This window comes from Cyprinodon variegatus, unplaced genomic scaffold (genome assembly GCF_000732505.1).
Source record: "Cyprinodon variegatus isolate N-32 unplaced genomic scaffold, C_variegatus-1.0 Scaffold16, whole genome shotgun sequence".
Classification (NCBI taxonomy): domain Eukaryota; kingdom Metazoa; phylum Chordata; class Actinopteri; order Cyprinodontiformes; family Cyprinodontidae; genus Cyprinodon; species Cyprinodon variegatus.
In genome coordinates this window covers 122,603-150,060 of record NW_015150469.1, presented here as the reverse complement: position 1 = coordinate 150,060, position 27,458 = coordinate 122,603, and the positions used below count along the sequence as shown (strand labels likewise).

Sequence of the window (27,458 nt, the reverse complement as noted above, 5' to 3'; positions counted from 1 at the left end):
TTAGCAACTTTACTCCAGATATCTCTTTTAAATGTATTTGTTGTTTAAAAAATTAATAAATACTTGATTTCTGGGTTTCTTTTACACAGACATGACATTCATCCACGAGGGCAACCCAAATTATGTTGACAAACTGGTGAATTTTGAAAAAATGGTACGGACATATGTTTTTTTTTTTGGTATTCCTTCTTAACTGTATTCCCTAAAAATATATATTGCGAGCTGTGAACAGCTGGAAGTGAAATGATTAATCTCTTTGTCTTCATAGCGAATGCTTGCCAAGACAGTTAAAATTGTACTAGAATGCAGGAGCCAGCCTTACGGTTAGTCAACTAGTTCTTGTGAAAAACAATTTACCATTCTGTGGTTGTACGTGTGCATGCATGTTTCAGTAAGCTCTGCACTGGTGGGATGAACTCTATTTTATATTCTTCCTGCTCTGCAGTGCCTTCATCACCACAGAGGGGTCTGGCTGACCGGATGTTTCTGGATGGTCCTGCTGCTCGATTATCCACCTGTAAGTTTCCCTTTATACACATTTTAGTTAAATTTCATACCATTATTGCAACACATACCACCTCAACTTAAAAAAAAGAAAGAAATGGAAAGCTCTTAGTATCTTAATATGGTTAGCTTTTACCCATTTCAGATCACTGTTTATTCTATTATCTGAAAATAAAAACTCGGCTATAGCAGCAAACCAAAGAAGTAAAGGTCATTTATCTGATCTAGCAGGCTGGGCAAGAAGAATCAGTCAGAGTAACAGCTTAGAAGCTCCTAATAGTTATGCTGGTCATGTAGGGATCCATAGCTCAGCTAGAACAGCTTTTAACAAGATACCTAGTTATTTAATCCAAACCAAATTAAATCCATCAATAAAAACAACGTTTTAGGTTGTCTAGTTTAAAGTTAGCCTTGATTCTTGTCAAAGTCACCAAAAACCTGAGATAGAAGCTCCCTGAATTCAACTTTTCAACATCAGTTGAATCATCAGTGAATTGAACATCATACCCCTTTTCAGAAATAAGCACCATATAATACATGTAGTGTAACTATATAAGTCAATAATTAAATGTAAAGTTTGCTTGTGTTGAAATAGTAATTTACAATTGGATTTTCTGAAATCAAATTGTTTATTATGTAAGGCGTGTATTTACGGGGTTTAATACAAATAGAGGTATTGTTCTATTAGAAAAATCACATTTAGATATACTGTAGTTTGTGGCTTTAATGTGAGAAAATGTGTTAATGTTCAGTGGGTGTGACTCCATCAATTTTTTTGTTGTTTGAATTTTGAATGCTAACTCAGAAATGCCCCCACCTTTCCCTTTCCCTCCCAGATTCTGACCATGCCCTCCCGCTGCGCACTCTAAGCAACATCAGGCATTACATTCAAAACCTGAAGGTGATCGACAACCAGCGGAGGCTGACGCAGTTATCCAGGACCATCGAATGCTAGGACACCTGCCTCTGATTTACAAAGACTGGAAGTTTTCACCTCAATCAGAAGAGGAAACTGGACCAAAAGGATTAATAAAACTTTAACAAATCAAAGGGCGGATCTTTTTGCGCAGCACAGAGTGAAAATGTGCAGAATGCACGGTAATGACCTCAGTGCTAAACCACAGGACAGCTGAGAATGTTTTCTACCAACACGCCTTACATAAGCCCAAAAAGGCAATGTAACACCATGTAGTGTGCTGCTCTGTATCTGCTGTAAATGTTTTTATTTTTTTATACTCCACATATCCTGTGGAAGAATCCAGCTGACTGCCACATAACACACGCTACACATCTGTACCACAAATATTAACTTTGGATGTCCTGAGCACTTAAATATATTGTTATATACATTTTGTCAACAAGGCCACAAACAGACATGCAGAGTTTCATATGATGTTTTTATAAATAAATTATTTTCCAATTTATACATACTCAATGAAGACAAGAAAAAGTTAAAAGGGAGATTTTTTTTTATTATTTTTTTAAAGAACAAACAAATGCAGGTTAAAAGCGTCCACCTGGCACACAAAAAAAAGTCTCCCCAATATGGGGTGAGAAATTTCTCAACCAATCAATCAAAACTCTCCTTGTCACAAATATGTACAACTTCTTTTAAAAAGTCCTGGAGAGAGAAAGTGGATGAAGACATAAAAAAAACTAATAATTACCAGTGCCTTCTCCTGATGTAACAATGGAAGTAGAACGGTCCAGTCACTGACAAGTTCAAGGAAATGGTTGTCATAAAGAGAATGTGCCGCATGAAGGATTTAGATCCAGAACTAAATGGGGATTTTCTAGTCCAGGTTTGTATAAATCACCCAAAGATCAGAGGGAGACGTATCTAGTGAAGGGAAAATATGTACAACACATGTTAACTGAATTGGTTGTGTTTAAACAGCTGCTGAAGGAGAATATGTGATGATATTAACGATTTAAGCGTCTTCAACCATGCTTTGTTTCAGCATCAACCTGTGCTATTAAACCTGTGAGAAGTGAAAGCGGTTCAAAAAAGTGATAAATATATCAGAACTTGGGGAAAGCATTTCTTTTTTTCTTTTTTTTAAAGATTTGACTTTGTTAGCAGTGAGAAAGCTAATAATATAATAGATTTAAAAAACAATTAAAAAACCAAGAGGTTTAGTTTACATCCTCACTTTCTGGTTTAAAAAAAAGACAAATAAAACGCAGTGATACATTAAAAAGAGTGATATAAATATTGCACTTCCAAACATGGTGTAGATCCCAGTGCCTAGTTGTTATCCCTTTGATTGAGGTATTTTTGCTGTTGGGTTTAAAATCAATGAAAAACGTTCACCTCAATTATCTCTGGCTACAAAAGGACTAGGCAGTGGGGAAGTTATAACCACACGCACTCGAGAACAAAAACCACTTAAATACATCATTCACACAAATTCATGAACACATGATGTACACAGGTGACCCTAACGCTGACCCACAGACATGAAGTATTTACATTAAGGCACATTAACTCCAGTAAAGGTGCATCTTAATAAATAAGAATATCAGCAAAAAGGTCAGGTACTTTTCAGATACTTCATTATGTTAGTTTTAACGATTATGGGATAGATTCAATAAAAATATTCGAAATCTTGAATCACACATCAGATATGTATATAGTTATATAATAATTATTTAATAGTTTAATGAGGGCCATAATAGTGTTCAGCAGAAGCTGGTTATTCACAGAGAGTTGCACTTAGGCACATTAATGGAAAGTTAAGTGGAAGAAAAAAAAACACGCTTAGGAAAAGTTTCACACTCCATAAGTCTACATGAGTTTTACTTTAATTTAACCTAGTTATTGGAATTTATGTACTTTTTGCTGATATTTTAATGTATTATGATACACCTGTACATTAACAAAAAAACATACAAGGAATTGTATTATTAAGTCCCTGTAGCCTTTATGATATTGGGATGATGTCAGCTGCGTCTCATTCATTTTACTCATTTAAAAAGAAGAAAAATACAGTATCTCATTCAGCAACACACTAAGCTGAAAAAAGGATCCATTGTTCCTCAGCCTCCTGTCAAGGCTACATCAATGCTGTCTGCCCTGTCTTTGTTCGTTTTTCTTATGCTACCATGCCCGACAACTGTGTTCCTTTTTTCCCCCACTTTAACCATCACACCCCAAGCAGAAGGGACAGGAGAGCACCGCTTTCCAACAAGAAGCACCATGCTGCTTCAACATGAGGTTCCACAGGTCTGTGGTGTTTCCAGTCCAATCCCAGTTAACTATATGCCGCTACACCGACAGCGGCTGCAGCTTTGGTAACACTGAGAACACAAATACAGGACTTGGACAAAGTGATCAGTAGGAGTCAAAGTCCAATCTCAAAGGAAGCTCAGTCAGTCTTTGGTGTATTTGGAAAAAAATATCAGTAGATTTCCTTTGAGTGCAAAAAAAAAAAAAAAAAAGAATTCAAAGCACAAAAAAACTGTCCACCTGAGACAGCAAGTGATCATTTCCATGAACAGCTGACAAACTTCCATCTAAAGCATTTTTAATACCCGCTTTTCCTGTTCATGGGGTTGCATAGTGGCGGGATGTATCCCAGCAGAAACTAGGCTGGAAATTGACAACAGCTCGCAAAGTTCAAGGTGTAAATAACAGGGTCAGACAATCATATCACAATCCTGTTGTTTCCCGTCGACGGCAGCAGATGCACTCGATCATTAGCACCAAGATAAAGCAGATAAACAGGTACTATAAAGGTCTTCATCACAAACATCTGTAAAAGTAAACCCAAAATGTTCCCGGATGCACAGGATAACGGCAGCCCGTGTGCTTTTTTTTTTGTCTAAGATTTGTTTTTACGCACAAAGATAAGTTCTATTTGCCAAAAATCCCAAAAGGGTAAAAAAAAAAAAAAGATATAAATATTTAAAAAAACATTCATTTGGCTTGTAGATCTTTGGGTGTTTGTCTTCTTTTTAGTGCAGCACAGCGGAGTTCCAGTAGTCTCTCGTTCGCGCAACTCTGATCCACGCCACAAGTTCCGTTGTGTCCATCTATTGCAATCACTTGGCCAGATATTGTGGTTCTTGTAGTTCAGTTGGGGAGTTAGGCCTCAGAGGCGGCCTGTGGTTTGAGCTGAGCTTTCTCCATGGCAGTGCCGTAAGGTAGAGATCGCTTGAAGAAGCCAAACTGCAAAGAGGTTAAAAAATACAATTAGAAATTATCCTGATCTGCTTATACACAAGATTTCTTTGTGTGTTTTTTTTTTTTATGTGATCTTATTTTAGATGCAGAAAATCTTAAAAGTGTGAAACAAAACATAACCATTGACCTGGCAAAGGAATCACCAAATTGTGACATAGAACATGAACATACATAAAAAAGTGGGATTTTCGGCTATTTCCATTCATTATTTTAAAAACCATTGCAGATCTGGGAAACATAATGTTAAGTTGGTGACAAGGTTTCAGGAAGAAATCTGATAACTGGCCTGTTCATGTGGAATTAAGAGGAACAATGCAGATCAGAACGTGAGCAGAACTCACTTCTTCCTGATTGTCAGAATTTTTACCTTACTAAGGTACATGTTTTATCTATGAGCTGCTTCTCAAAATCACAAACTAATACTCCATGAGAATCAAGATATTTGTTCTTGCTCAAGCGAGGGAAATCATTTCGGGGGACTGTTGGTCTAGTCGTTAGAGCAGTGCACTTGTGCTCTGAAAAGGTTGCAAGTATCCGTTTTGATCCCCACAGCCTCTACTCTGGGTTCCTGAACAAAATCCTTAACCCCTGATTGCTCCCTGGGCTCCACACAATGGCAGCCAACTGCTCCCCAAGGGGATGGGTTAAATGCAAAGAGTGAATTTCCCCATTGTGGGACAATAAGGGGATTTACATTACATTTACAATTATATTTTGTTCTCTGTGGGGTTCTCGCTGCTTGTTCCAGACATGTCTGGACTTTTTTCTTGCTGTGTGTCTGAGATTGGTCCGGATTTGGCAGGCTGTTGTTAAATAGGAAAGGCAAAAACGATTTTACCCCTGGTAACACTTCAAAATATCCCTCATTTATAAATTGTAAAGAAATAATTTATTAACTATTTACATATAATTTATTAATGTTTAATAATCTTTTATTAACTGCACCTAAACCATTTAAAAAAAGTAAAAAAAAAAAAAATCATACTGCCCTGCCATGTTGGTTTATCACTAACATCAGTGGACTAAACACCTAAACCTAGCCTTTATTTTTAATTTAATTTGTCATGTTGGAACTACCCTAACATTAGTGGGCTTAACACCCTCAGAAATTATTTATTTACCTTTTTATAAATGGTTTTGGTGTAGTTTCTTAATGATTATCAAAAATAAATAAACTATCTGATAATTATTAATAACTGGACTCTACAACCCTGCCTCTCGCCCATTTACTGCTGGAGATGGGCACCAGCACCCCTCGCGACCCCACTCGAGACAAGCGTGTCAGATAATGGATGGATAGATGGATGGACTCTTTACATTTATAAATGTTGGATATTGTAATGTGTTACCCTTCCCCCTTTCGTTTTCAGGTCTGACATTTTTTGCTTTTTGCTCTTCTGCTCATCAATCTGAAAGTGGCTAACTCCTTTCTAGTTCTTGCCACCTAATGAACACATTTCTCAGTTCTTGTGGAGTACGTAACAAACCTATCACCTAATCTTTCCTGACTTCCTCTTTCTCACTGAAAAAAATACATCATTCTCTTCTGAACTCTCACCAATCATCACTCTTTGCTACCAGACTGTTTCGTTAATACATCACAATGCCATTTCACTCTTTTTCCAACCCTTAGCGATGCTCTTTACTGAGTCTCTGTTTTCTCTCACTAGCAGCAGAGTGATGTTTGAAACTCTTTTTGCTTAAGTGATCCACCCACCCTGTAAAGGACGTAGATAAGAAGAGCCAGAAGAAGTAAACCAGCCAGGATGGCCAAGACGATGATCCACAAAGGGACAGAGTTTTCAATGTCTGGTTTGTTCCAAACCAATGGGGTCACCACCTGAGGAGGACAAGACAGTTTCTCAGTTTGAGCAGCCCAGATGGAAAGAGTAGTCTGTTTAAAGTCAATAAATACCTTTTTCTGACCACTTGGATAGTGTTTGGGTGGAATCCCATATGGCATCTTCTGTACTTTGAATTCGGCAAGACATTCAATCACATACTGCTTGTAAGCTCTCTGAAATGAGAAGCATGAAATACAAAAAAGTTACACAAGGTGGAGACACAGGCCAAGGGAAAAAATATCTTCATTGTTTTAACATTAACACACACAGTCCATGTTAATGTGTGCAGGAGTTGATAGATACATGAGTGTAGACCAGACATAGGCAGTGATAACTAAAAGTCGAACAATCTGGAGCTTCAGCAATTCCAGAAAACAACCGTTTTATTTCCTGATGTAAATATGAGTGGCAGCTCATTAGGAAACAGTGCAAATGCCAAGTGTTGCACAAACAAATTTGTTATTGAGTTCTTTCCTGGTGGCATTTGAGGTTTCCCTTTTGCTTTTTTTTTGTTTAGCTTCTGGAAAATTGTTTCTTAGTTTCTGCCAAAGTCTGACATTAGAAAATACACAAACTCCAGTTGGACGCATTTTTTGCCGTTTTCTCTGGAGGAAACATGTTCATGTATGAAGAAGGTGGTTTTTGAATGGCAGGGTTGTTCTTCCACTAACCTCAGTGAAGGTCTGGGCCCAGACTCGCGATCGCATTTTCAGGATTGCAGTGGTTCCCTTCTCCAGGAGACCCACGTTGCACTGGAGCTTCCAGCAATTCACATTGGGGCAAGACTATGGAAAAAGACAACAAAAAAAATCCATTGTTCTGAAACTTCCACAAAATAACTATATATATATTACAACAAGAGAATCTTAAGTAAATTCAGGTGGGGTCTTATAAGGCAAACTAATAAAAAACACACTCCTAATGCTTCAGGACACATAAATGTAACAAAGAGCCCAATGTTATTATCCCAATTCCACGCCTGCTTCGAATTAGACCGAAGGAATGTCATGAGACTGTAAAAATGCAGCAAGCACAACTTGCCACATTATTGCCCAACCACTAAGCCCGACCCATTTTTCTCATGACTGTAGAATACACAATCTTTACTAGATCTCAATAATGCAGCTTTAAGTTTTTACAGCATGCACACGCTGTCCTTTGGTGCCGATGCTAAAAGCTAGACCACCACCACTGAGAGGTTTCGTTGGGTTTCCTGCCATAAAAGCACCAGTTTTCTTATTACACCAAGCAGGGAAAACCTAAGAGAAGAGAAGAGAAGGGGGGAACCACCCAGTTCCTTTAGTCACAGTCTTAGACAGACTTAATGAGTATTGAAACAGACAGGGAACAGATCAGTGCACTTCCTCCTGTTGGAACTGCTGAATGCCCGAGGCAGCAAGGCCACACAGGTCTGGGAAAATACACGTACAGTTATGGTTGCCTCGCAGCTACATTTCACTAATTCTTCATGTTGGAATTATGCATTAGGTGGTGTTCCCATAATTTTAAGAAATGAGATATTGACATGACATCACTGCTGCCAAATGCAGAGACAAGCTTATAGTTAGGTTCTAAATTTAACCCTGAAAATGTGGTCCTCCACCAATGATCCACACCAGTTTAATGAGACACTTCCTTTGCCCCTTGCTTTGGCCATGTTTCAGGACATTTCCCTCAGCGCTTTTATACATTATAATGACAGCGGATAGATGAATGTTTCCAACAAGCTAGCAGTGTAAAAACAGCCCATTAATGTCATTGGCGACTGATTGGAGGGGGGTTTTGGAAAAACTAGTCTAAATTTGGCTTCTGTTAGTCTAACAGACTTATCAATTTATGGAAGACTAAACAGAACTGCTACAAAAACAGAAAACTCTCCTTAACAGCCTCTGAAAGTTGAAAGGACAGTGCTGACCATCAAGCATGCCAGTGGTAACGTCATATCTGTGGACTGGGTGGACAGTTGTCATCCAACTTCTTCATATTGAAGTGCAAATTAAAGGAAAGACAAAGCAAATCGTTTCCTTCATTACCTCTAACTGCAATATTATCCAAAGAGCCATTTTGAGTCTGGCTTAAGTCATTTAGAACCACAAAATATTACATGGCATTTTAATAAAACAATATTTTTTTATTTAATTTAAACATCTGCTACAGGAAATCTGTTGCCATCTTAAACCTCCAACAGTTTATTTGTATCATTAAATTTTAAAATAAGGAAAAACATAGAAGGATTTGTAAAGATGAAGTATGGATTTTCTGCTAAAGGGTATTCTTTCATGTAAAAAAAAATAATAACAAAACCCATTATTTCCAAGCTAATTAAAAAAATAGCTCTAAAAAATTTCTCTGGTACGTTAAATGTCATTCTGTTGTGAAAATTTTATTAAAATATTCCTTATAAAAAAAACACTAAAGCTTCTGAGACTGGTGTGTGTTACTTTAAAGGGGTGATAGAATGATTATATAGGGTATTTGGTGCTGGTCCTTAAGGTCTCTGAATAGGGTGTGTAACATTGGTTGGGCTGAAAATGGGATATTTGCTGTTCTATGAGCCCTAATGCAAGCCTGGTTAAAAGCCCTAGAATGAAACATCAGGTTTTCTTCCTTTTATGGTATGCTCATGAATATTTAGATGATTTGTGCACTGATTGGTTGGTTTACAACGAGCGAAGCTGCTGAGCAAAGATGCATCATAGCAACAAGCATCCACTGAAACATTGAAATTGTTGATATGGTAGGGTGACCAGACGTCCTCCCTTTTTCGGACATATCCTACTTTTTTGTCATACCTAAAAAATGTCAGAGGGGAATTTAAAAATCGTCGGGGATTTTAGTCGACTACAGTGCAGCACGTAGTCGACACACACCGGGCATTGGAACTGAGCCGTCAGCTCCGGAGCTGGTCTGGGACCCCTGGCGGATGGGAGCCCTCTGCCTGCCTTATCGGCCCCCAGCCTCCCTCCTCCGGCTGAGGACAGGCGGCTCATGGCTCTCTGCTGAGGTCAGGTCCAGTCAGCTGCCCAGCAGTCAAAACATCATCCCCTCCCCCTCTCACGTGGGCCAGTGAACCAGTGGGCTTGTCTGTATGTCAATTTCCAGAACCAAATAAGGCACCATCCCCGAGTTTATGTCAACTCCACACCTCGTTTGGATTCAACCGTTTTATGGTGGAAGTTTGGAGTCGTGAGATTTGCAGAGAAAGGAGGCTGCCGATGGGGTTCGAACTTCTCTTTACGTCTATTTCACCCACTCAACTATCGTTATTTATCTATGACAATGGAAACTCCATTTTGCATTCTATGACCCCTTTAATACATTAATTAGTTCTTTATAACATTCATATCCCATAGTTAGAACTGAAGAAGCCTATTGGATGAGAAGCGAAACATCTTCTAGAAAACGTCACGTCCAGTTTCGTAGACTGAACTTTCTCAAGCTTGACCATGACCTGGATGACTGAGAATCTTCACAGATATAGGCCTTCATATGGTTGATAAACCATCTCCCAAAGGTGGACTGTGAGGGAATTATTGCGTCAGAGGCCAAAGACCCAACAAACGTCTTCTGTCTTGCCAGCATTTGACTGCCCAGCTATGAATAAAGGCTCTTTAATGTTAATTACCGCAACGGGACCAGTATGTGCCCTCTGACCTTTTCTTTTTAATGGCATCAGAATTTAATTACACAGTCCCCTGAGACATGCGTAGAAAGCCGGTCGGACGTTTTTATTACTTATCGGCATGAATGTCACATCAGTTTAGGCCTTCTTGTGATGCATTTGAACTGTTCTGTTATGGGGATTATAAGACAAATTTCAATTACTTTCAAATCCCTTTAGAACAGGGTCCAATTATACACTCAGGCTTAAATAAGACTAGAGCTGATTGCATAGTGTCATTGATGGGATAACATTTTCTGTGGGATGTTTTGTGATGTAATCACACTTCTTCATGTAAATGATGTAACTGACGTCGTGAAGCAGCCTGTTTTAAATTTCTGTAGTTTCCACAGCAGTATTTGTGCATTTATTATTGCTTCTGCATGCAGTCACACTCAACGGTTAAGCTGAGAATGACTGTGAAGAATTGTTCTATTTTTCCATCCTCACTTTAATCATTATGACGATAATCCAACCAAGTATCAGGATAAGATTTGAAGTCCAGACAGCCATCAACAGGTTTCTGTTATAACTCCAAAAGCAAAATTAAGCCTCTATTTGATAGTGGTGGAGTTGCTTTAAAATAAACTATTTCCCTCACAGAATATGCTTTTAAACATAAATGTGCAAAAATGCTGTAGTCAGGGGAAAGTGACAAGGTTAATTTAGGCTGACTTTATGTAATAAAGAAACAGACCCCAAATGTGTTTGGATTTTTCTTCCTACTAGAAAACACTGATGAGTTCAAGCTTCAATGATCTAGCTGTTGATTTTAGTTAAACCACTTACTGGTATCCCACCCACATTGCGTTAGACCCTGCAAAAACTGGTCTAAAAATAAGTAGACATTTCTTAAAATAAATGTAATTGCCCTTCAGCTGAGTATGTTAATAAGATAATTGCATGTTTTGCTATTAAAATAAATAATCAGATGTTATCACAAACAGGCTGGGAGGCCTTTCGCTTTGTATTTTTGAAGAAGTTTCAACCTCTATCCAGGAATCTTTGTCAATTTTGTTGGCTTGCAACAGAGCACACTTTAGTTTAAGAGCTGATGTATTCTCATCAGAGAGGACAGATGGTTTGAAAGAGGTGTCAAATGAAAAGAGAGAAGCCATCACTGAACAGATGGGGAGGATTGGGATTTCAGCTTCCAAGCATTTACAATCAGTCATGGAACTCATTCTAAATAAGTTACATAAGCACTCGCATTACGAATAGATAAAAACATATATTTAAAAAATTGCCATAGAACCAAAAAAAAAAAAAAAAAAAAATCACATTAACGAACCAAAAAAAAATGTTTCCAAAAATTGCAGTGTTTTCATTTAGCAGATTTATTTTTGGAATAAAAATTGGCACAATTTGATAATTAGTGGAAATGTGCCTACTGTTCTTGGGTGGTAGGAGCCTCAGATTGAGTACTGCAAACATACTTCCGGTCATTGAGGCCAAATAGTTCCATCTCCTAAAACAGACATTTGCTTTGTCCATTCAGGCAGCTGCAACTTTCAGCTAGAAGGTGTTTTGGAGGAGGGGCTTTTACACCCAGTACTGTGGAGATGGACCTCACAGGATCTTCCAGCATTGGGTTTTTTTCTGAAAGTCCTAAGACTTTTTTTTTTTTCCCACCAGACAACAGTTTTTGAAGCTGGTCTGTGTACCGATTGGAAAAGGATTTGTAATATAGACTCTGTTGTTTCCTAATATTTCCAGATTTCATCAGAGCCCAGAAACACCTCAGACTCACCTTTTCTAAAAAAAAACAAAGCTCTTCTTAGAGTATCTTACCAGGTTAGTCAACAGAGCGAGCTGGTCTTTCTGTGTCTCCCTCTTCTCAACATGATGCCCATTAGCCTTCAGTGCCAGAGCGGGAGACTCTGTGGATGTTTCCTGGAGCTGAAGAAAGAGGCAAACATTCAGCCACCGATTCACAGAGAACATTTACAGACTGTAGCACAGACGTTCTGTCGATGTATGGCCCTAATGTTAACATGACCCTGAGGTTTTTCATCATTAATCAGAGGCATGAGAGCACTCCCCTCTCAAGTATCCCAGTGAAAATTCTCCAAACTAAGTGATTCATGAGGGAAAAAAACATCAGGTCACAGCTAAGACTGATGACCCTCTTATAGGTCTGCTTAACATCTGTCAAGGTTTAAATGTAAACAAAAACAACTGCATGGAAATGTTTTGCCCACAGTATCTTAAAGGCTACTACTTGGGAAGGGAGTGTTGGTGCATGTTGAAGATGAGTGACTGTGGTGCTTGGGTGAGGTGGTTCTTCAAGCTGTGAGCGAAGGGAAGAGCTGTGACTTCAAAGCAGCTCTGGGATAAGTGTCATGGGTGGGGCTGGGAAGATGGGAGGAGGAGGTGGATGTGGGCAAAACATCGGGTATCTGGGTGCAGAAAGATCTCTAATTTAGCCCCATTTGACCCAAAGAGGTGTGCATGCGCATGCAAGACGCTCACTTTGAGTCCACGGTGGTTCATGTTTTCGTCAGCGGTGCAGTTAATGGGACCTTCTGTGAAAAACTCAAGAGGGTAGAGGAGAGAGCGACCCTGGACACGTAGAGGGCAGCGCAGCTCCAGTAATGTGCCGCTGATCCGACTGGGGCCGTTGTTGACAAGCTGGAAAAGAAAATGATTAATTAATTTTAAGTAAATTTAAAGAAAAAAAATGCATGCATCTTATTTATGTAGACTGCGAAGAGCTCTGCGGTTTGTTCAGGTAAGAAGAAAATAATTATTCCTATACAAAGAGTTTGGACCATTTCTTCAAAAGTGTAACTATTTATAGCTACCAGTTATGTCTCTAAAAAAAGTAACCGAGTTGGTAACTTGGTTAGTCCACAAACAAAGAAGCTAGTTACAAGAAAAAGTAACTAAGCAGTTACTTTTTATGATCTGTCAATGAATTTGGATAATTTCCTGTTAGAACTCTAAATACAAGCAGAAGTTCAACTATGAAATAAAAGATGTTAATTAATTAAATAGTTACTAGATTAAAAGGACTAAATATATGAAAACATATTTTCCACCTTAACTTGTTTAACCTTTACCAATCCAGGGTTTCTCATTGAGATCAAAGATCTCATTTACAAGAGAGACTTGTTTTGATAAAAACAATTAAAATTACAAACACAGCAAATATTGTACACTAATCTGCAACAGATTAATATAAAGAAAAGTTGATGTTTTACAATGTACATTTTTGCTTGATCCAAGGCTCTAACTGGCTATAAAATAGGTATAACACAAAAAAAAATGCTTTTCAAGCAATTCAAAAAAAAAAATATACGTCAAAACAGAATTAACAGTTGCCTGATTCCAAAAAAAAATAAGAGAACTGTATAATCCCAGTATTTCCATCTGAAATAAAACACAGTAAACCTTGAAAGTGAATTCAGTATCACTTAGAAAGTAAAGAACACGTGTTGAAAAAATAATCCAGCTGTCAGTCAGTGTTACTGATGGAGGGACAATGTAAGGAGTTTCTTCAGATTAGAGCTGAAAAAAGTATTTTTTTCTCTCACATAAACATCAATTCACAGGAACCTTTAGCCTTTACTTCTCTTTAGGAACGCTGTCATTTAATCATCGTCTCTCCTCTAAGTCTTTGTTTAACCCATGCTGAACACCCGCCCACGCTAGAGCCCATCAGCCAATCAGAGTCACCTATGGCTATATCTCAGCTTCATGCTTTTTCTTGCAGTAAAAAAATTCAACAGAGAGAGTGCGCTCATGAAAAGTCCCTAATTGATCAATTTGTAGAAAGGTCCTGGATTAAATTACAAGTACCCTACTGCCATTACCATTATTTACATTATTTGGTAACAATGTTATGTCAAACATTTGCTATAAACTGAAAGTAGTCTATTACTGCTCTTTGTTTTTAGTTCTACAAATTCTATCTGGTATAATCTATATTTCAACAATAAATTGCTCCACAAAAAAAAAAAAAAGACAGTGCCTTTTAAATGCTTTTGAAGGTCATGTTCAATTGTGTGTTCACATTAAACACATTTTGAGCATCAGGGCATCTGGTTTACACCCAATGTCTCTAAGAGATGACACTAAGGAGGGTTGAGAGGTGCAGCAGCACAATGTTAGGAGTAGAAGCTTTTCTGGTGTTGACAGCAGTAGATTTTAAGCGTTCAAGTATCCAAAGCAGCAGATGCAAGAGTTGGGAAATCTGAAGTTTAGCAGCTGGAAGCTGCTGTCAGCCAATCAGAAAAAACGATCCAGGAGCTGTCTGGGCGACAGAGACTACATACAAGACCTCTGTAGAGCAGCATAAAACTTGAAAATGAGTATATATGAAGAGGTTAAGCCCCTATGGATTTAAAAATCCATGAGAATGGATTTTTCTTGTACAAGGAAAAGAGAATTCTCTACACATCAATACTCCACTAAAACGTTTTCTCCCTGAACTGTAAAGATAGAGTTTACAAATACCCACATTAAAAATAATGATACATGCGAAAGACAAATATAAAATTTTTAATTCAGATAGTAAAAAAGATTATTAATATTAACTTACAGCAACTAAGAACGGCGGTTTGAAATCCCTAACAGCCTGGAGGGCTTCAGAGTGATTTCCTAGCACTCTCAAGACATTTCCATTTCTTAAAGTGCAGCAGTGATAACATGTAAACATAGTGATTAAATGTAAACATAACTGAGATATGATTTAAGGTTTTTCCAACATTCAGAGGTTATTTTTTTCTTCCCTCGTCTGGTTTATTCACAACTTTCAGCTTTCTAATGGCAGTGGGGAGGAAGCTGTTTTGGAATCTGCTGCACCTGCATCGGATGCTTCAAAGCGTCTTCCCAGAGGGCAGCAGAGCACTTGCTGCAGAAGCATCCAAGCTGAGGAGCTGAACGTGTTTTTGAAGTGCAAAAAGCATTTGGTCTGAATGCATAATAAGAGTTCAATACCTCTTTAACAGCCAGAGGAATAATCGGGTTGTACTATTAAATATTTTCTTATATCCAGGCAAAGTCAAAACTGATTGCTAAGGAATTCCTATCTGATTCTCTTATGTTTAAATTGATGCTAGAGAAAATATTTGGGCAATCTGGTATCCATTTTTCTTTCTTGCTCTTTTTTTACAAACAAGCCCAATCCATGTTATTTCCAATGAGTATGTAAAGATAAGAGAGCCGCTGATTACCTCATAAACGTGTTCCACGACAGGCCCGACGTCCTGCTCCACCACATAGTTTTTGGGCGCTTTCCAGTTGGCCGGTGGAAAGAAGACCTTATCTGGTCGAGACACACTTGAAAAGAAAAGGAGGCAGAAGTGAGGGCAGGGAGGGTCTGAACACTAAATAAAGTCTCAGAAGTTCAAACGAGAGAAGCTTTAATGCTGAACTTACCCCTGCAGAATAACATCAGCCTGGACCACCACCTCTGGGTTGTAGTAGACAACTTCACTTTGAGAGTTATTCTCATTTTTACTGTGAAAACAAAGAGGAAACATTAAAATAACCTAATGGTAGATCCAAAATTTATAAATCTGAATCAGAAAATAGTAGAAATACAAGATGTTCAACATGTACCTGCGTATCTGGAGGTAAAACTGGACAGTTTTCTGTGCATCTCTTAAACGTGGAACTGTGAAACGCAAACCTGCCCAGAGCTGCAAAGGTAGAATTCAAAACATCAAGATCATAATCCACAAACAGATTCAAAACATATCAAGTACTTTACTTATGGCAGTTCTTGGTAAGTGCTTTTAAAAATATGCCATACCCCTCAGAAGAAGTGTTGAATCTAAGAAAACCTTTGCTTTCAGAACAAAGGGCTCTCAGACCATGTTAACCTACTAACAAGCAAATCTAGATCTATTGCAAACACCTAGAAAAAAATCAAAATCTTTGTGTTTAACAATAGCCCTGAAGATTCTAAGAAAAAAATTATCTTGTTTTGAAAGTAACAATCATATTGTCACTATCAGTCTTCCTCTAATGTCCTGTAATTATGTACCAAACTGTAACTTGGTCACTACAGAGACCATTTTCCCTGCGGGGATCTTTGCTTGCAATAGCAATGTGTGACAGGAAGTCACACATTTCCTGACATTAGCCAATATTTCCTGCGATATTCAACGCCCCATCAAAACAATGTATTCTACTAGCATCAGCAATTTATGAATTAATATTATGATGATACATGCCATAAAGTATAGTGCAACATTCAAACTCTTTGCTGCAGTCATAAAGATCACACCACAGATTCCACTTATAAACCACATTAAAAGATATATAATGTAAGAAGCTCAGCACATCTATCCTCCTCCCACTGGATTTAAGAGGGAAAGTAGCAGCCAGATGCTGTTAACTAAACGCAGATGAACAACCAGTCAGAACAAAGCAGGAGTTTGCCCAGCTTTGGTATGCATACATTTGTTAACGCACAGGAAGCAAAGCCGGCAAAAATAATCTTAAAGAAACAATATTTGACTGTTTGAGCTCCATAATGATAAAGTATGTGAGATTAATTAATCACTAGCTGAAGACCAATTAATACAGCTTATGATGATTCCTGTTTTGGATGTTTAAGCAAATTCAATCCATGGTCTGAATATGCAGTAGTGAGAGATATTACATAAAAACAAACAAGTGCTTAATCTTAATATAGTAGCCTGGTTAGCCAGAATGGCTAAATCCTGGTTTCTGCTCGACACGTCAGTACAGTCAGATTACATCGTTTTAGCAGCCATGCCCCTTCATCCGGCCTGATTTTTCTGCACAGTGCCACTAGGAAACTTTGTATCCCCTCAAACAGCTCTGCCGTAAAAACATGTTGGAGGAGCGACACCTTCTACTTGCAAGGTTTTGAAAAAAATAAACATCTAGAGACATCTTATGATTTGGCTCATAATTATTACCACAATCAACAGATTGCAAAAAACTCTTAATAAATAACCGTCACTCTTGGATAACAAGAAGAGGCTTTGAAAATGTTGGTTTGTTTTCTACTTTGCATGTTGTGTGGTGTTGTAAGCTTGCCGGTAGTAGGCCAGAATATTTGGGTAATGGGGAAAAATTGCACAGTCTAAAAAAAAAAAAACGAGGACATGTACACCTATGTGCATCAAGCATAACTGAGTCTTTACTCCATGGGTATTCAATAAATGGTCTAAAACTGACCGTACCAAATTCAGAACAAATCTTTGCGTTGTGCTTGGCCGCCAGTTCTAGGGCCTGGGGCATTGATTGAGGATAGACCACTCGAGGCAAAAATGATTTTGGCCGCTGGCAGGTGGGGCTAGTTTACTAGGCTAAGTCTTTCAGATTTACCAGAAAGTTTTCTTGGAACAACTTCTTTGTAACCGATTAGACAAAAGTTAAGATGTAAACTTCTTATACATATCACAATATTTGGCAAATGAAAATCAAAAGGTAAAATAATATAATTCAAACAAGCAAGTTAGTGAATGGTGGATGATTTGGGCATGTTTGTCAGCTACAGGACATGGGCCCTTTGCAACAAGTAAGTCACCCCTTAAACTCCTCGGTAAACCACAGTTCTGTATTCTGTGGTCAAATGTTAGCCCAGTTAAAAGACAGCTGACGCTTGACCTAAATTTAGTCACTCAACATGACAATGATTCTAAACAAATCACCAACACAATGTACATAATGGCTAAAAAAACAACAACAAGGCAGCCTTACATAAACAGTGGAAGTTAACTATGGGTTTTTGAATTATTGGTAGTTCTCTGGCTTTTTTTCTTCAATTTGGCTTCATTCTGTTACAAATAATGGTAAATTACCTTTACTTATATAGTTGTTTTTCAGGTCAGCAGACTTGACTTAAGCCAAGGTGGACAATTTATTGTATTTTTGCACACTTCATTCACTTATAATGTGTGAAACAGGATGTACTTGCTCTTTACCATGCCTGTATATAGGATTAAAATGATAAAGTTCTGAAAAGAGAAGAATGGTCTTACATCGGTGCCAGCCTTCATTGGGTTGCCCAGATCACAGCTGAGGTACCGGGTCTGGTTCTCGGTCTCATAGCTGCAGGTAAGTTGAGTGAGGCTCTGAAGAAACAAAGACAAGCCATTACTCTCAGAAAGTTTTGAAGGTTAACTCTAGCAATAATTTTTTTAAGTGTTTCCCTCTCACCTCATTGTTACGGGCAATACCGCTATAATCTGCCTCAGGGGGCAATGCCACATACAGCTCTGCCTCATACGCCCCTCCCTCACCCTCATTCCTGGCGTTGAAAAATAAGGTCAGCGAGTTGTCATCGCCGAGGTAGACTTCCTTCCTGTCACTGAGGGCCCAAAGAGAGGAAAAACAAAATGACTGCTGGGATCAGTCATTGAACTGGTCACGGGAATAAGCAGGGGTATGGTAAGGCTCATAAGAATGTAAAGGAACATCTATACAAAGTATGTTTGGTTTTAGATGAGTTTAAAGGCTTTGCAAGCAGCATGAAAAATTATTATCAAATAAATTCATCTAACTACATTCAATTATTTTTTATGTTGTAGTGATAAAATTATGCATGAAACCCAAAAAAGCAACTGCTATTCCTCACTTTCACTCCCTCCCTTCTCCCATCAGTCATGGTTTCAAACTGTGAAAATTGGAGGGGGAGCAAAAGCTTTTCTTATTACAGCCTCCTCTCATAAATAAAAACATCTGATCCTCTGCTAGCCGAAGCTTCAACCATAGTCTGAGTCCAATCAGCTGGTATCTCACTATAAAAACCAAATAAAAGCTGACAGCTAAAAACACCAAAACCCCTAAAGCTTCTGTAACAGATCCTCGTCCAAAAGGTTATTTGATCTGTCTGCAGAACATGTAAAAACAACATCCAAGGAAAGAGCAAATACTTTATACCACAAACTTCACTAAATCTTTGTCATCCTGTCAGTTACTCTTGACTTCCATTAAGTTTGCGTGATTTACTCCAAACAGAAACAACAAGAGGTTGTTTGAATTGTACTAATCACCCTCGCCTATAGATTATTACATATCCAGCCATACGTGCAGATGGGAGATAAATATAGGAATGTGAGATCAAAATGACAGAGCAGAGAAGGGAGCATCGAGGAGGCAGTTATTTCTGAGAAAAATGCAAACAGATTTCTTGGTTGCTTTCTGGTAAACAGCTATCCAAACACACTCCTTTATCTCTCCTGTCAACTTCTGTTTGCTGAAGGGTGAAAAGTGGAACTTGTTGTTTTTATGGTATGGCGTGACACAACTGTATAATGTCATGACCATTAAAAACTCATTTTCTGGCATATTAAAGAAACAAAAAACAGCTGCATCTACAGTTAATGTCATTGCAGCTGCATTTTGGACAGGTGAAGAATTTAGGGCAGGAGACCTTGTTTAGAGTCTACAAAGCACAGCCCATGAACTTTTTCACATTTTATCAAGTTATAACTAGATACTTCAGAAAAATCATCCTGAAATAGTGCATAACTGAAGGGAAAGAAAGGCAAGATGTTTAAAAATCTTGAACAAATAATCTAGAGGACGTGGCATGCATTCAGGCTGAAAGCCGCCAAACAAAACCCTGCCATCACGTTAAGCCAAAGAACACAGCAGGTAGGTCAGATAAAGTGGAGGATTTAAACATTTGGTTATAAAATGATATTTTAAGCTTTAAACATCTTGGAGGGTTGTTTAATCCATCGTCTGAAAAGCCAAAGAGAATAACATTACGATAGATAAGTCTATCAGAAAATGGACCCCTCTTAAATCTACAAGTCAAGAATGGAGACAGTCAAAAAAAAAAAAGAGGCCCTTGAAGGGAGAATCTGTGGACAAGACAACTTTAAGTTCACAAATCTGGCTTTTATAAAAAGGCGATGAGAAGAAAGCCATAAGCGGCCTTCTTTGCTGTTTGCCAAAGGCCATAACACACAGTAATCTTAAGGAAGACAATGTTCTGGTTGGATGAGACCAACGTTTCAAACACCATCGCATTTATTTAGGAAAAAAGGCTGATCAGAGTTAATGAGCAAATTTCTGGATCTGACTTGACTTGAGAGTGAAAAGGACTTTCTAAGTTCCAGCAGGAAAATCCAGCAAAGCTGGTTTAGATTCCAGCATATTTATGTGTTAGAACGGCCGAGTTAAAGTCCAGATCCAAATCTGATTAAGGAGCTTTGGGAAAACTGACATTTGGACAGTCTCTCTCCACAGTATTGTTTCTTTTATAAAGAAGAATTGGCGAAAAGCAAACAAAACAAAAAAACCGCCTCAGTCTCTAGCTCTAAAGATGGTGGAGACATACCTCTTTAATGTGTATACTATTTTTAACTTCACAATTATGCACTACATTGGGTTGTTTTATCTGACAGAATCACAGAGTAAATTGAATTTGTGGATATAATGTGACAAGTTAGAAAATACAATGGGTATGATTACTTCTGCTAGGTTTTTCTGTGAAGATTGATTTATGGGAAAATTACATGTTTAGGGTTAGATTTTAAGAAAAACACATGGATGAACTGACCTATGGGCGGCCAGCTTCAAGTCAGGAACACAGATGTTGTCCTCTCCGCAGTCCAACAATATCTGAGCCTGAAAGATACAGAAATAGGTGATAAAGCTTTAATTTAATGTAGCTGCTGACTGAGACGAGCTCTGACTCATTCAACATGTACAGAGAACTCAAAATAAATCCCACTTCAGTAAATAGAACCTGTGCAGCAGGACGCAACATGCGGCATGACTAACACATTCCACCGTCTGTCGTTCAGAAACCAAAGAACACCTGGATGGCAGCTCAGGCAGTCCTTTACATAAGCAGTCCTAGATCATAGGACTGTCGTGGAAACAAGGAGCAGGTATCAGGGTGAAGCGCAGGCCAGAGACGATCCTAAGCGCACAGCTGCCAGCTCTCACCCGTGTCCCACATCACAGCTTCATGTGGTAAACCACGCTTACACCACCCAGCTAACCGCCGCATATGATAATATAGAAGGGGGGCAGCAGGGATCCTTCAACTTAGAGGACGCTCTAGGACACAAGATATCTTTGTTGACATGAAAACAGGAGTGAGGCTTCAGAAATTACAGCTGAGGGAAAGACAAGAAAGGAGGAGAAACACAGCCAAATGATTGGGCGACCGCTGAACGTGTGGCAAGGCGGTGGCAGGGGTGAGCCCTGCGGAGTGCCAAATTGCAACCCACCATTGACTGACAGTGTAAAGATCCTCATGACCATGAGGACAATAAATAGAAATGTAGGATGGATTACAGATGGAAAAGTTCCCATCTTTTTATCACCCAATCCTGGGGGCTCTAATTGTGAACACTACTTTAACCGCTTTGCTAAGGAGCCATATGTGAGCTCCTTGACTAGTCTCGGTTGTTAAAGTAAGCCAATTTTACAGCACCATCAAAACAACTCAGCATCAGCATTATCACAGAGAATGCACTGATGCACAATTTTAATCACTTCCAGATCTCCTCCCACCCAAAAAAAAATAAATATAAAAAAAGCAACAAATATAAATTAGTAGATGTCTCCTAAAGCTATAACTCTTTCAGACCGACATGTGGAGAATGTTAGGGTGAGAGAGAAAGTGCTCCAAGAAGATCTCTAATTCTCCCTCCAGTTTGAAAAGTACTTGGCACAGAGGAGCGCAGCGTCTAAAAGCCGGCCACACATTCTCAGAACATAAGCAGAAATCAATAGAGCATCGTGTGTCTGATCTAATCCAAGGCTGCGGTGTAATGGTCACTCCTCAGTGTTTACGCATGGACACAAAAGAAGGCAAGATAAATGAAGCCTGCTGGCAGTCTGAAACTATTTGCTTCTATGCACACATACAGACACGGATCAGGTTTACTGTTTGTATAAAACGGGTTGGGGTTTTTGTTGTTTTTTTTTTTTTTTTTTTTTTTTTTCACAGGTTCAAGATTAGAGTTACAGCTCCGGTTTGTCTCAAGGTTTTAGTTCAAAAACAGACCACATCTGTTACAGGACAAATTGCTTTGATATCTAGAAGAGACATCTGTGAAAGAGACCAACAGGGAAAAAGTCAGACACCATTTTATCCAGAAAAGGGGCTTAAACAAAAACATTTTTACTGTGATGATGGCAGCTACATTACTATTTCCTTCCATTCAAATTGTTAATCCTGGATTTGTTTTGTGCATATTTCAACATGGCTGTAGAAAATGCATGCTCTGACGGCACTTCAAACATTTCAAAATCACAAAGACTTTGACCAGGGGGCAAATTTACATGATGTGGTCTTCTTCAAAGTGGAAACATTTTTCCATTTTATTCAGTTTTTTTTTTCTTTCCTTTTTGTATTCCATTGAACTGATTGAGATGATGAACTAGCATTAAACTAGTGGTGAATTGAACACTTATTTAGTTTGCTGAACCACAACCACCAACCAACTAAAATGGTGTAAGGCCATAAACCGTAAAATGTAAAACTCCAGTTGGAAGCTTTTTTCGTTGTTGTTTTATCTTCCTAATTAAGACAGAAAATGAGGTGTATGGCAAAACTGGATTTCATAACAAAACATTTTGTGAAAGGGTTAGGGTTAGTTTGTCAAACAAAGTCCCTAACGCTAATCTTTGCTTGATGCGTTCTGAGTGGAAATAAGAAGTCTACATTGCCAACACAGCCTTTGCTCCATGCATGCAATTCACAAGTCCCACAAGTGATCTTTCTGGCAAGGTAAGCTTTTCCCTGCTGTACCCAATATTCTTGACTGGCTGACCCTTAGCAGCTAATGACACTGAAGTAGTCATCTGCCTCAGAGCTTCCTGTCAATGCTTAATGAGGGACCTCATTAGGGAACTTTTTTTGGGGGGAACCTTAAAATTGGTCATCTCTGATTCAAAATCTAAATGACTCAAAATGATCAAACCTGCCCATTATAAAGATAATGAATAGATTATTTCACTAAAATACTGTTAAAATCTAATCTTGTTATAGTCTAATGCGTCAAACTGGTTGTTGAAGCTCTGCAAAACAAAAGCTTAAGTTTAAAATTAATAAGGTTGGATTCTTAAAAATCATACATATAAGTTGACTGTCGCCCATCTTCCTGCTGTATTTTTATTTCTTTTAACCAGTCACATGGTTTATGTGGGTCCATGTACCGTAAAGCGCTGGTTTAACAGCAATTGATCCCTCGTGTTTTTTTACATTGTGGCCTGCTCTAAAAAACTAAACGGTGTTTGATTGGCTTGCTTTAAAATATAAATGGCTCTGAGATTGTGTTCTGACTCACTGATATTAAATGCCTTAACCAGCACAGAGTGTCTCTTTAACCGTGCTGCCAGAAGATAAAGCAACTTGACATTATGTCAAAGTACCTTCTGCTCAATAACGTTGGTGGTCTGGTAGTTGAGGATGGGCCGCAGCCCACGGGAGTCGGCGGCAGCTTTTGGGTCCAAGCTGAAGTTCAAGGCCACATAAATGGAGGAAAGTTTATCCCTAAATTCTTTCTCATCCTACAAGTAAAAAAAAACACATGGCAGAGTTTACATAAACACCCACTTGAAATGAAGAAAAAAGGAAAACAAAGAAAATCTTCTAGAGGGTTGTTTTTGGTACAATTAAGTCACAAATGTATTTTATTCATTAGGTAAAAGATGACATACTCTTAGATAGATCTTCTTTTGGTCGCACAGACGCTTCCCACGGCGAACTCTCAGACTTTTCTGAAGCAAAGGCTGCTGGGAATCCAGGAACAGAGCCCTCTTCACAGCACCTTTTTGCTTGTGCTTGTGGCTGTCAAGCTGCACCTCCACCTGGAAGTCTGAAACACAGAGCACACAAACAGGCATTCATTGGATGATGAATGCTCTCAACTCATCTAATGACAAGTCTGAAAAAAAAAGCCCTCTGTAAATTCTTTGAGGCGCATGCAATGTAACCGATGTAACTTAAACAAAGAGGCAGGGAGAGCATCTGCGCTTGGAGGACAGGGTAATTAGAGATAATAACGAATGATAAGAAAAGTGATTGAATGCAGAAAACAGTTGGCAATTAAACACTGCCAGAAAAACAATCCAGAGATCTATAGTTTCTGTCAAAACTGTGTGTCACTGTTATGGATCTCAAAAGCTAACATTAGTAGCCAGTTGACAGCTTACGTTCTTGTAATAAAGTACAGATGTGGAAAATTGGCTCACCTAGATCGGCCGGTAGGTGTTTCCCATCAGCGGTTATGCAGTAACTCAGATTGACGCTGTTTTAGACACAAATAAATCAAAGGTTTCATAACAAAGGCAAATTTACTCATGAAAAAGATTCGGGTTAAACATACAGCACACACAAGACAAACAGCTTGCTTTTAAGTTGCTCTCTAATTTCCTCACTTTTTCCCATTTATCTTTTGTCAACTTCTCTCAGGGTTCAAATCACACGGTGTCAGGGAATACTGGGAATGCAACGAATAACGTGAGAAATATTTCAGTGTTATGAGACGGAGCTGGCATGTGACCACTCTCGCCAGCTGGGCTGATAAAGCACAGGGTCTCCGTTTCCACCAAAACCACCATCCGACACACAGAGAGCAGCAGCAGAGTTAAGAGGGGTGAAATTGAGCAAAGACTCAGGTTTCAGTGCTGACCAGTCAGTGGCCGTCTGTCTAAGCCTGTAGGCCTCTCCCATGACATCAGCTTCACAACATGCTTCTGCTGCTGTCCAAATCTGCAGCTGACCCCCCTCCACCTCCTTTAACTGATAACCCTATACAAGCCAAACAAAGACCAAAGTCCAGCAGGGAACCTGGGAAAACACTCCTTCCTGAATATCCTCATTTAACTTTTCCACATTTATTCCCATCAGAAAAACTTGTTTTACTGGGATGTTATATGATCAACCAAGAAAAAGAGATCCGCAGCTGTGAGGTAGATTGGCATCGATGTGCATTCAGCTTTCATCAATATAACTTTTCCACCTTTTCCTGCATATTGTTACCAGCCTTAAATATCTAGAGACTGAGTTTTTAGCAAAACATGTCAAGCTCAGCTTCTATGGTTGCACTGTATTTTGTGGTATACATTTTCCCCATCAACTCTTATCAGAAACTTATTGATGAAAACTTTTGCCTTGTGGATGACGTGTGCAGATTGATGTACACAAGATCCATGTGTTTTCTATATCCCACAATTTGCAAACTTTCAAGTAAAAATCATTACTTTTTCAACATCTTTCTTCTCATAACTCTTCCATAAAGGCTGGATTTAAACACATGATTAACCCTGATCCTGTTAAATGATTCTCCTGAGCTACAGATCTCTACAGCTCCTCCAGAGTAAGCATGGATCACATTCCTATTCCTGCTCTCCTTGCTAGATTTGTCTGTTTAGAAGAGCACTGTTGATTTGCAGCCATTTTCTTTCCATTTTCAACTAGATTAACCAGTCATGTTTCAGCTTCTCTCATATAACTACCTTAAACAAAGGTGGACTTTATTTACTAAACTGGTGACTTTTGAAGACAATTTATTTAGGAGCATCAAAATGCAAAACACTAATATATTTAATTTTTTTTTCTCTTCGCTGAATCATTCTTCTTACGTCATCACATAAAATCCCAATAAAATTCATTATGTTTTTTTTCGTCTAATGGAAGAAAAAATATGGAAGCATTTAAAGGATGTGGATGCTTTTGCAAAGCAGTGGAAAAAATGGGAGTCATGTTCAAATGGAGATGAAAAATGAGAGAATAAGGCGAAGGAAATACAAAGCCTTCTTTTGGGGAGTAGCAATAACTTCACTTATACGCTCCTGTGTCTGTACAACTGAGAGCAAGCTCACAGGAGTCTATGTGTCCTGATGTTTCCCAGCTGTGTTCCACCACCAAACAATATCTCATTCAAACCAACTGCAAAAACCTCCTAGCCCCTCCCCGCCCGACCTCCTTCCCATTATCCCCTCTGCTCTCCTTTAACCCCCACCGAAAACTCCTCATCGCCAGGCAACGTAGCATAATCAAGACATATGTGTATACAAGAGTTTCCTTTATGAATCAGGATGTGGAGAAAGGCGGGGTGAAAAGGCAGACCCACGAGTGCGGCGTCAACCATGCTGAGCAGTGAGCAACCGTCATCTGTTTCCTCTCCCCGTTTCTGGAGCAGAACTGTGCACATTAGGAGGAGGCCAAAAAACGGCTAACAAAGCTTCTATTCAGCATGTTATTTCTCCACTTTCCAACTGAAAGGATGAGATACGGAGGCATTGAGAAAATAGGTCAAATAAAGCACAGAGCAGCTCTAGATCAGTTGTCATAAAGGATTTTGCTTATCAGAACCCTTCTAAATGGATAACAGTGTTTATGTAAGAGGGGAAATGGAAAAGCTCATCTTTTCTGGGGGTGGGGGGGCTTCCAGAAAATTCAGGTCAAACAGAAGACAGCAGAGTCACAGGGTACAAAAAGTTTAGCTCAGGACAAGTTCGACACTCACCAAGATACATAAATGCTAGAGTTTCCATTAGTGATTGTGCAGGTTTTCTCTTCAGGGTTGATCATTGTGGGGGAAACTACCAAGGAGGCGCTGGCCGTGACAATTGGTCGAGCTCTTCAGATGAAATTGGAATAATAAAAAAAAAAGAAGTCAGTCATTAGATATCAAGGATTGCTTTAGATTGATCAAGTTAAAATTTCCACTCTTTTTAGATCAGGAAAATATCTAAAACAAATATCACCAGAATGTTTCCCATCTTATTTCTAACTTAAAATGCTCCAAGGGTGCTTTAAACCTTCTCAGATTTTCCTTTTCTCTTTTAGAAAATACAAAAAACTATTAACGCTTTTAATATATTCAGCATATATTTAACTTAGGATTGCAAGGATAAATATAACAAGGACACGCAACAATATTACATAGATGCTCAATAAAAACATACCTATAGAGTACTGCTTTATTAACACCAAAGGCTCCAACAATGAGATCTGGAAAAATAGAAAAGAACAAGGGTTAAAATCATACATTCAAAACTAATTAAAGTAACTATTATGTAAATCTAGACATAGAACAGTCTTACCAGGATATCCATTCATGTCCAGGTCTTGAGCTCCTCTGAGGGCAAAACCAAAGCTGGCAGGAAGAGCACCAGTAGCCCACTGGCCTACGATCACCTGAGATGGCTTTTCCCTGAGGCCCTCTGAGTATCCATTATAGATGTAGACCAGTCCCTGCCGATCATCACCTCCAAATGGACAGCTTATGGCCACATCTACCAAAAAAGGAAAACGTTCAGACAAAGATGAGCTCTTTTCCACAAAAGGGGAAAAACGTCA

General features: G+C 38.7%; 2 protein-coding genes across 4 annotated transcripts in view; one reads left to right on the top strand and one right to left on the bottom strand.

Annotated features, from left to right (window-relative positions):
- The window catches only part of LOC107091899 (rap guanine nucleotide exchange factor 3-like), a 41,992-nt gene extending 39,832 nt beyond the window's left edge, over positions 1-2,160 (top strand). For all 3 annotated transcript variants that reach the window (XM_015386125.1, XM_015386114.1, XM_015386134.1), the window contains 4 exons: positions 90-154; positions 269-323; positions 446-517; positions 1,341-2,160. In XM_015386125.1, coding sequence (XP_015241611.1) covers positions 90-154; positions 269-323; positions 446-517; positions 1,341-1,459 — 311 coding nt within the window. In that variant the 3' untranslated portion in view covers positions 1,460-2,160. The remainder of the gene's footprint in view (positions 1-89; positions 155-268; positions 324-445; positions 518-1,340) is intronic.
- Positions 2,161-2,163: 3 nt separating this feature from the next.
- LOC107091914 (integrin alpha-5-like) overlaps positions 2,164-27,458 on the bottom strand; it is a 50,514-nt gene continuing 25,219 nt past the window's right edge. The window contains exons 13-30 of the mRNA XM_015386146.1: positions 27,203-27,394; positions 27,065-27,110; positions 26,623-26,736; positions 24,344-24,399; positions 23,810-23,967; positions 23,522-23,659; positions 20,691-20,758; positions 18,338-18,488; positions 18,160-18,252; positions 15,761-15,840; positions 15,578-15,658; positions 15,373-15,478; positions 12,668-12,826; positions 11,987-12,094; positions 7,206-7,319; positions 6,606-6,707; positions 6,408-6,530; positions 2,164-4,675 (exon numbers count right to left, since the gene is read on the bottom strand). Of these exons, the coding sequence (XP_015241632.1) occupies positions 4,592-4,675; positions 6,408-6,530; positions 6,606-6,707; positions 7,206-7,319; positions 11,987-12,094; positions 12,668-12,826; positions 15,373-15,478; positions 15,578-15,658; positions 15,761-15,840; positions 18,160-18,252; positions 18,338-18,488; positions 20,691-20,758; positions 23,522-23,659; positions 23,810-23,967; positions 24,344-24,399; positions 26,623-26,736; positions 27,065-27,110; positions 27,203-27,394 (1,973 nt within the window). The 3' untranslated portion in view covers positions 2,164-4,591. The remainder of the gene's footprint in view (positions 4,676-6,407; positions 6,531-6,605; positions 6,708-7,205; positions 7,320-11,986; positions 12,095-12,667; positions 12,827-15,372; positions 15,479-15,577; positions 15,659-15,760; positions 15,841-18,159; positions 18,253-18,337; positions 18,489-20,690; positions 20,759-23,521; positions 23,660-23,809; positions 23,968-24,343; positions 24,400-26,622; positions 26,737-27,064; positions 27,111-27,202; positions 27,395-27,458) is intronic.